The sequence below is a fragment of the Pezoporus occidentalis genome, unplaced genomic scaffold (genome assembly GCF_034315485.1).
Source record: "Pezoporus occidentalis ecotype Australia unplaced genomic scaffold, CSIRO_AGI_Poc_V1 ctg25, whole genome shotgun sequence".
Taxonomy (NCBI): Eukaryota; Metazoa; Chordata; class Aves; order Psittaciformes; family Psittacidae; genus Pezoporus; species Pezoporus occidentalis.
Window position 1 is genome coordinate 6,109,693 of NW_026914394.1, and position 9,904 is coordinate 6,119,596.

The 9,904-nt window shown below is 48.0% G+C and overlaps 1 protein-coding gene across 1 annotated transcript in view; it reads right to left on the reverse strand.

Annotated features, from left to right (window-relative positions):
- The window catches only part of PLPP3 (phospholipid phosphatase 3), a 44,009-nt gene extending 36,646 nt beyond the window's left edge, over positions 1-7,363 (reverse strand). The window contains exon 1 of the mRNA XM_062623115.1: positions 6,695-7,363. Coding sequence (XP_062479099.1) covers positions 6,695-6,833 — 139 coding nt within the window. The 5' untranslated portion in view covers positions 6,834-7,363. The remainder of the gene's footprint in view (positions 1-6,694) is intronic.
- Between the last annotated feature and the right edge of the window lie 2,541 nt (positions 7,364-9,904).

Consider the following 9,904-nt stretch of genomic DNA (forward strand, 5'->3'; position numbering starts at 1 on the left):
CTGTGTTAGCAAGGGGGGAAGCACAGAGCGATGCTACAACTACCCGACAGGAGGATGGTGCTGGGAGGAGGCTGGCCTCTTTTCTTGAGTAACAAGAGACAGGACAAGAGGAAACAGCTTCAAACTGCACCAGTGAAGGTTTAGACTGGATGTTAGGAACGATTCCTTCCCCAAATGGTGCTCAGGCATTGGAACAGGGTGCCCAGGGCAGTGCTGGAGTCACCGTCCCTGCAAGTGTTCACACACCGTGTAGGCAAAGCCCTCAGTGCCATGGGTTAGTGGTGGCCTTGGCAGTGCTGGGGAACAGTTTGACTTGATGAGCTTAAAGGCCTTTTCCAACCTTGTTGGTGCTATGATTCTATGACTTATCCTCTGCTACACCAAAGGTCTCATGGCTCTGCCAGACCAATCAGTGAAAAAATATAATAACCATTAAGTACATTCATAAAACTGACTTCAGGCTTTCTAATTACAGAATAAATGCTGGTTTACTTTAATTCACCCCTATTTTTTTTTTTGAGGCTTTAGTCACTTGATTTTCATTTTCCAAGCCTTTTTTTTTTTCTCTTTTTAAATATAAAACCTGACCTGTCAAAACAACCCCAACACAACTGCAGAAGCCAGGGCCCTGAGACAGAACAGAAAGAAAGAAGGAAATAATAAATGACAGCACTCATACTACAACCCCAGCTGGCATCCTGCTGTCCAGGAGAGAAAGATGCATCTGAGGAGGGCGTTTTTCCCTGTTTCCTACCCCAGCCCTGGGAAACAGCTCCCCAGGGATCCACAAGGCCAGAGGAAGCCGCCGTTCTCAGTGCCGGCTGCGTGGATGCTGGGATAGGAGGGTTTGGAGGCTGCTGCCTTTCCCCACGCTGCTTTCAACAGGCATGCCCTTGTTCGAGGCACAGGCAGACCGGGCAACCACAACGGTCCCTTCTGGATTACCACGGATGAAGCGGGAGCATTGTATGAATGAAACAGAGAGGATGGAGTCTGCACCGCCAGAGCAAGCTATGGAGCAGAGCTGGGGCTTCCCCTCCATCCCCTTTTTAAAGTCATTTCAGACAGAGATAGAGGCATGCAGACACCCTTCCTACCTTAGATACAGGCACTAAAGAAGAGCCCTGGTTTGCAAGCTGGGTTTCCCAGCTGTGGTATGCAAACCATCCTTGGGCGGTATATGGAGGCACAGGCATCTGGAGGATATACTGTCAGCCTGTATCTAGACAAACAAAGTCAGACCAAGGCAGCCTAAGAAAGGCATGCATATTAAATTGAGATTTAAAGGGTATAAAAATAATCTGTTTGATCTGGGAGCGATGTTTATATCATTTTCTGTGCTCACTACAAACAGACAATTAAAAGCAAAATGTCATCTACTCTAATTGTGATTCTCATCTCTTGCCTGTCTCAGCAGCAGGTACACAGGATTCAAAGCACTTCTGGCCATGAAGCAGTTGCACTTAATTCTGCTTTCCTGAAGACACATCTGCAGGCTGGCCAAATTCCACCAACTCGGGAAAGCCAGCAGATTTATACCCCTAAGGACTCTGTCTGCCATGGGTACAGCATTTCCTTGTTCTGCAATTAACACCTCAACTATAATTGTCATTAATAACCTGCTCTTGATAGGTTTTTCTGTTTTCAGAAAGCAAACACACACAGAAAAAGTGTAAACACCCCCAAAATATTTCTCTCTCTCCTTCCAGCCATCTTTGGCTCCTTTGGTCTTTCAAGGGAGGAGTAAAACTAAGGATTCGTATCATGCTTAGATGCTGACTGTTGCTTTAATAAGAAGCTTTTCAAGGCTCAGAAAACCTCCTTTACTCCCGGGTTACAGTGGGGTACAACGCACAACCCATGCCAAGATGCCACCTCTGCAAACCTGCCTTTGCCAAAGCACTTCCACACCCGTCATCCCCAAGACAGTCCCTCCTGCCTCGTAGGGAGCTCATTGCCTCTGTGAGATCCTACAGGTATTAAGTGATACATAAACATGAACAACCAAACCCCATCTAGGGATGGATGCTCAAAACAAGATGACGACTCTCCACCCACACAGCTTCTTGTGTGTGGTATGGACTCGGTCCTTCCCAACACGGAGAAGACACGGCATGGAGAAGACAACACCAAGGCGCTGGGATTGCCTGGCTGGTTTAGTACAGTCAGACCTTGTTGTCTCTTGATGAAAACAATAAATGCTTGGGTCAGCAGTTTCTTCAGGAGCACATAGAAAGATGTTACTTACATGACAAGTGAGCCCTGCACGGCGTGGTAGTCTGAAAAGTAAAATAAAACACAACCCCAACCCAAAGCAAAATTGCTTAGCTCATCAAAGTCAATGTTACAGCATCTAAATAACTCTAACCTCACCCCTCATCTTTAATTCCTCCCACTCCTTACGCTTAAAGGACAATCCCAGGCCTGTTTGTGTCGATTTTCATGATGCAGTGACAGGGTCCCAACAGATCTCAAACCCCTTTTGCTTCTGAAAGGCGAACGATGACACAATTCTCTACACAGAAGAGGAAAGTCAAGAGTAATCTAAACTGTTAGCCCAAATTATAAGATTATATCCCCACTTACACAAACATGGCAAGGTCCTGCTAGTGTAAATATTTACTTTCAAAGTTCATTTTAGCATCAAGCTTGCTACAGAAGAGGAGATGCCAAATTTGTGAGGGAGCTGAAGAGACACTAAGGTTGTAAGAGGCCTATCCATCTGTTGCTTCAAAACCTTCCAAAGGCAGTAAAACTTGCACTGTACACATTAACCGGGATTGACAGAAGAGAGAAAATTAAATTAGAGAGAGAAAATAAGACAGGCAGTAAATTATATGCAGTTTACATCTCACCAGCCTGAAACATATGCTCCCATAAACCCCATTTCTACGAGCCTAGGAAGCAGGTATGCCAGATGAGATCCCTCTATTTTATAGCACAAGCAGGGCTTTTTGGTAGCTGTTCTACCTGCACAAGCTGCACAAATACAAGCTACCGAAGACCCTCATCTGCCCTATCAGCCTTGCTGACACAGTCTTCCCCTCTTTCAAGTTTAAACGCTCGACTTGGTGCTTGTCAGCAGAGCACAGGTGGCTGCTCAGTTTGCAGAACATGGGGATTCCCTGCTAAGGGATAAAAAAAAAGCAGGTCTAAGAGAAGAAAATTTAACCCTGGATGCTACATCTGTAAGACCAGGCTCCAAAACATCCCACGTCAAGGGTCAGGGCAGAAGGCTTCTCCTCACTGGCCCACATCTCCTGGAGAAAGGGGGTGGCTGGCTGCAGCAGCTCCGTGCAGTGCTGCATCTGGACAGCAGAATCCCACAGCACCAGGGAAAGCTTCACTGTAGGACTTGCTCCAGCCAGTCCCCCCCAGTAACAACTCTATGCACTGGGCAGAAAGTGCAAGAAACTCCTGGCAAAGGGATAGGGCTGCAGCTGGGCTGAAGATGATCAAATGAAAGTAAAGCAAGGTCCTCCTGTCAAACCTCTTACTTTGATGCTCAGACAGTTCTCCCCGTCTCTCCAACATGAAGATGCCAACTGGCTTAGCAGGGACAAATTCAGGCCCTCCAGCTGAGCTCCTCAATCACATTTTCAGATGTGCCATAGTGACCAGAGAGACAGGGACAGGGCAGCAGGGACTCTTCCACACCACCAAGCTTGCCTGCAGCCCTAACAATTTCAGGAAGCATCTTCTAATGCTCTAAACAGAGTCCTCCTGAGAGGAGGAAGCAGATGGAGAAAGTTATTTTCCCCCCTCGGATGACCTGCTTTAATAAATGCACACTCAGTTCTTTTCTGCCTCTATTTCCGAGTTAAGCACTGACATGAAATGGCTGGGAAGTTCACAGTGTTGGTGATGAAACCCCTTGTTCATGTAAGAAACCAGAGATTTGTCTGTGCCAAGTGCACTCGTTATGGGAGTGGGTTATTGGAAAATACTCAGCTCGCTGCCAACCCAGCCCAAGTTTGAAATGCAGGAGAAATGTGGGGTCTTGTTCAATCCATCAGCCTACTCCACCAGCAATGTACTTCTGCCAATGACTTGACAACTTTGCTTCTCATGATTGCGAAGGAAGATACAGATCTTCCCCTTATGCATTTACTATCAAGATAACCACTGTACTTAATCAAGAAAGACAAAAGTGGCTCTTTCTGACAACTCACACCAAATTAAAGCTGAAGGAAGCTCTTGATAGCTCTGCTTTACTTATTCTAACTCCCTTAGATGTTTATGGTAATTGTCTTCTGGATAATTTGTTTAAATCTGAATGTAAACAAAGAAGGGTTTGTACACATCTACCACCTCGCAGAAAGCTGATGTGTGTCATTCCTGAACGATATTTTACCCATAGTTTATTGTTTTCATCACCTCCCCCATAGAAAACTGATTCAGGTCAGAATCAACAGCAGTACCTGCAGGAGAAGCCAACACAGCCTCACCTCTGCAAATCAAATGATTGGTTTGAATCTTTCCTAAAATGTTCCTCAAATGAGAAAAAGCCTTCTATTTCCCTGTTATTCTGAATGTCTCTGGGGAGCTGCTCAAGAGGCATAACTCAGTTTAACTGCACTGGAGGCCATTGGCCATGTGCCTGTATGCACCAGCAGAAGACCTCTACTGAGCAACTCCACCTTAACACAAGTCATCATACCCCATTCTGCTCCTCATTATCTTACACAGGACTCCGGGCTTTTTTACTGAACATATAACTTGTATGTATCCAACTTGTATGTATCCAACTTTTTTGCACCTTTTTTTCTCCCCGCTTACAAAGTAGGGTTTTTTTCAAGGTCAGAAAAGAAGAAAATGGGAATTAAGTACTTGGAAACAATAAACTCTTAAGTCTCCCCTAGCAAAAGGTAGGGAGAAGAGCAAACCAAGCCTACTGTGAGTGGGGCAGCTGGCTTTCACAGCAACTCATGCCCAGTCATCTACCGACAGGTCCGATACTACTGGTCTGGGTGTATTTGAAAAGCCCATCCCCAAACACACATCATGGGCTATCCATCATATAATCACCTCCCTTACCACGTCCCACCCATACTCTTCACCTGCCAGTGATCAGCCAGATCTAAACTCTCCTTCAGCTGTTGAATTCCTGCTCTTGCATTTAAATGCTCCTCACACTAAAAAAAAAAAACCCAACAAACCCCGAAACAAAAACAAAACCCTATAAGCAAACCAACTCTGGTGTTTACTTTCTGATTTCCACCTGTAGTAATGTGGAACAAAGCAACACTCACAGTTTTTGCTGTCTCACTTTACTCCCAGCTAACAATACCTTCTAGTGATGCTTGATAAGTTCTGTTTACTCAAACTATCACAAGTAGAATACCACATGTCAACTAACTGCTTTTTCATTTAGGACCCTTAAGTCTAAAGAAGAGGAAGAAAAACCCTTCACCCATTCAAATAACACTTACTCATGACAGAAACGCCTTAAGTTAAGAAAACTTGTGTAAATACAAGTTTAGAAGTTCTAACTCCTGAGAGTTGTTTTACTAGGAATCCAACCTTCTGTTTAAATAAGTGAGGTAACCCAAGCAAGTTATGTTTCTACTTATATTAGTTTCATATATGGGATATCAAGTATTCTTATTTTTTCCAGATACAAGATGAAGCTTTCTGCACTGGCCTCTCTTCTTGTGGGAATGTAAAGAGAAAACCATGCCTCCCTTCTTAATGTATTAGTGCCTAGTAATATACACCAGATGATCAATAAACGACATAAAAATTAAATCAAACTGACAGCCTTTAGAAAAAAATGGGCTCTAAGCAGAAACAATTGTTTTAAAGACTGTGGTGTCTGGAGTATTAAACTCACGTGCTGCTGTGTTATTAATCTCTTTGTTGGAAGCCAGTTGATTTCCCCTGCCTGTGTCTGTCAATTAAATATTCAGCATTGCAGCCACAATGGAACGGTTGATGTTTTGGCATGCAAAATCTTTTGGAGACAGCCTGTTGACAGTTTCCTTACATGTCAGACCATTCCCAAACGCCGAGCGGGCTAGCAAACCCAGACCTCTGCCAGGGACTAAGGGATGCCCGAGACCTGGGACCAGGCACGCGAGAGAGGTAGACCTGACAGCCGAGCCATACAAAGTAACTAAAGCAGCAAGAGTTTCGCCTTTCCTCCCCCATTTTTAATGAAAACACCCAAGCTGTGCGCTTTGCCATGGAGCACTACCTCCACCTGGAGCTGGCCCTGCACCGGGGGTGCGGGCCCGGCTTGGGGGCTCCACGGGGGACCTGGAGCAGGGGGACATCCCCGAGCCCACAGTGCCCCCTGCGCACCGCCAGCGGCCGGGCTGAGCCCCGCCACCCGCCGGGTCAAGACATGGGGGAGAAGCGCTAAATATAACAATAATAATCATTAAATCGGGGCTTGAGGGTGCTGGGGGTGCCCTGCTCCCCCCCCCCCGCCGCCATCCCCGCTGTGACCCCCATAGGACGCGGTCCCCACCGCCCGGCTCCAGCGCTCCCCGGCCCAGCCCCGTCTCTCCCCGTCTCGGCTCGGCTCGGCCGGCGGCCCCGCTCCGCTTTTGTTTGGGAAGCGGCACGGCCGAGCTCTGCCCGCCCTCCCGCCGCGAAACCTCCCCAAAGTGGGAACCCGAAGGGCTGTAGGGGGGATAATGGAGGGGAGCGGAGGGGCGCGGAGCCCCGCGGAGCCCCCGCGACTGCTCACCCATGACGAGGCAGAGAAAGTCGAGGCAGATGAGCAGGGCTTTCTTGCTGCTGCTCTTGGCCGGGTTGTTGTTCAGCGCCGGGCTGCCCCCATTCTTGCTCTCCGGCGGGATCGCCTTATCGTACTTGTAGCTCTGCATTATCGGGGGCGAACGCCCGAGCCGTGCCGTGCCGAGCCAAGCCGGGCCGCGCCGCTCCGAGCCGGGCCGGGCCGGACTCACACGCGGTGCGCCGGGGAGGTGCTGCCGGAGCCGCTCCCGGCCTCTCCGGTGGGGCACGGGAGGCGAAAAGCAGGCGGGTCTTCCCTCAGAAAAATCAATTGGAAGTAGCAAAACAAAACCAAAACAAGCACAAAACCACCAGCGAAGGAGGGAAGGGGGAGCGAGGGAGAAGTTTGCGGGTGTCCCAAGGCGGTGGAAAAGTCCTGGAGGAAAAGCCGGGGGGCGGGATGAAACAAAAAAAAAAAGGAAATATATGTGTATCAAGAGCTCAGTACGCGGAGGGGAAAAAGGTGCGGAGCGAGGAGCCGAGTGGTGCTGACTCCCAAGGCAGGTGGGTTCTGCGCTGCTCCGCGCTTTTAGCGCTGCGCTGCGTTGGGGGCTCCCGCCGCGCCCGCCCCGGCCGCTCTGGGAGCCACCGGTTTGTTTCTGCACTTTTATTTCGCGAGGTCCTTTCCACCCCTTAGGAGGGGAGAAAAAAAAAAAGAGAAAGAAGGGGAGGAGGGGGTAAAAAAGAACCCGTCACTTCGCCTCGGATGGTATATCCAAGTAAGCACAGCCCCTTTCCTGCAGCTGACATTTTACATAGATAATGAACTCCACATTTTTTTTCCTGAGGGAAGTTAAAAAAAAAAAAAAAAAAAGTCAGGAACTAAAGTTTGGTTTGTTTTTTTCTTTTTTTTTTTTTTCCCCTCGCAGACCAGAAGGAGGGAGCCTCTAGCGTTCACAAGGCAAAGAGAGGATTGCACGGGGGGAGGAGGAAAACAACCAGCCGGTTCCAAGGCTGCAGGGAGGACTCGGGAAGCTGGTAACGGTGTGAGGGGCAGAAAAGGAGTAATAAATAACGTGAAACGTTTTTCTCCTGGTTTTCCCCCTTGCCCTCCAGCTCTGTGCCAAGCGCTGAGACTTTTCCCGGCGTTGCAGTGCTCAAAGACCCCAATGGGGTGATTTTGGTAGGGCAGCATCCTGCCCTGCCTGGTCGGTGGTGAAGGATGGGGTCTGGCCATTAGTGGTACCCCCACCAAGCTGTAGCAGCTTTGCCCTCCCGCACCAGCAATACCAGCTTCAGCAAATGAACATAACGAGAGTGTCTGGAGTTTGGTGAGGGATTAGTAAGTTGGTTAATCACCCCTTTGGTCTAATTAAAAGTCAGCAAGGAAGCCAACAATAGGTTTCCCAGGAAGTCTGGCTGGTGGGATGGTGATGCTAGCAGCTCAGCCTGGTGGGAAGAGTGTGTGCTACCCAAGGACACTGCTCAGGACAGTATCTAACCACTTCTCTTCCTTTTTTTCTTGGTCTTGTATTTGACCTCAGCCTTCCATCTGTGTGCTGGCAAACCACCACTAGGCCAAATCCTGTGCCACAGCATATATCCTGCCACATCCCTTGTGTTTCCCTGCCTGGAGAGCAGGGGGCAGGCAGGACTCCCCCCAGCAAGGACACACTTCCCTGCTGCTTTTTGCATGGGGTATAACCCAAGCACTAGAGATTGCACCTCAGCAAGGACAGGTTTCCCAGGAATCTGTTTAGACACATACCTGGGCATATTTGGGCCAGGCTGGGAGGAAGAAAGCAAAGTGGCTGTTTTCATATTTTACTTTTGTATGTGTGGTGTAAGGGGAAAACAGACCTTGGACTTTCCTGCAGTTCTGTCATTACACCTTAGTGATGCGCTCAGGTGTCATCTCCCACCTTCATTTTGAGGAGATGGCTGTCTTTTGGCTGATATCACCCCATGGCACTGAGCACAAAGCCATCAGTTTGGGCTCAGATCGGTGCCCTGTGGTGATGGTCATGCACCAGGGGGTCCAAGCTTCCTGTGGAGAGCACATGTCAAGGTCTCTCCCTCTTCCCCCTGACTGCAGCAGAGGTGCGGGTGCCTCATTTAGGCTCCTCGGATGCCTGAAGCGAGCGGAAAGAATCTTCACGTGGGAATTCTCCCCCAGCCGAGGGGCCAGCCCTGGGCCAGCTGCAGGCACGCTGCCCAGTACCCAGCTCCATGCTCTGCTGCGGGGCCTGGCATCCACCTTCCCTGCACCCTTCAGAGCCCAGCCCTTGCGAGAGGAGCCCCTGGCTTTCATCGGTTGGCCCCAGTCTCCCCTCAGCCCCAAATCTGCTGATTGAAAACAATCCCCACCGAAAGTCCCTGGGTTAGAGTCAATTTTGTGTTTAAACATGAGAAAATAAAATGAAAACTAAAAGACTTGTCATTGCGACGGCAAATAAATAAGAACCTTCATGCACTTAAAGGGAAATTGAAAATATAGCTCTATTTGCATTTACAAGACCCCCTCAGGCTACTAATGTTTGCATTTTCATAACAAAAAGATTGTACTGTTAATTGGTGCAAGCCAGGGCACACAACTAAGGCAGAGTCTTGGACGATTTCTTAAGGGAGCAGCCACCACAATTACCCAGTTCACACTTGACAATGGGTAAGTCAGCAGCACCAAAAAAGCAGCTTCTGTGCCTTTGTCAATAATAGGCAAGAGATTCATTGGTAATAGTTAATTGTAGATTCATAAATGTAATTATTGAATACACCATGCCACAGCTATCCTTTTAGGGCTCAGCTTTCAGTCAGACTCCAAATTCCAGCTATGGACTGAGGTTTCTCTTTATGTAAGTGAACTGAACCAAGCCTATGTTACTAGTGAATTTTGCTCTGCATTTCTGAATACTGATCTCACAATATTTTCACCATCTCAGATGCACCAGACCTCTGGTGAACAAGGAATGCAGCACTGATATGGGAAGCTCGTTGTATGGGAAGAACACTTGTTCTTGCCCACATTTAAACATTAACTGGGATATCGCTGAACCCAACAATATTAAAACAGGAACTGTGTTTTATTCATTCAATCTTGTCATTTTAAGAAAATAAGCTCTTTAAGAATACTTCTGGAGCTGGAAATGGGGCAGGAACTGGATGCATCTTTAGGACATCACTATGTGGAAACCTGTTCATACATGGGAATAACTTCAAACTGAGA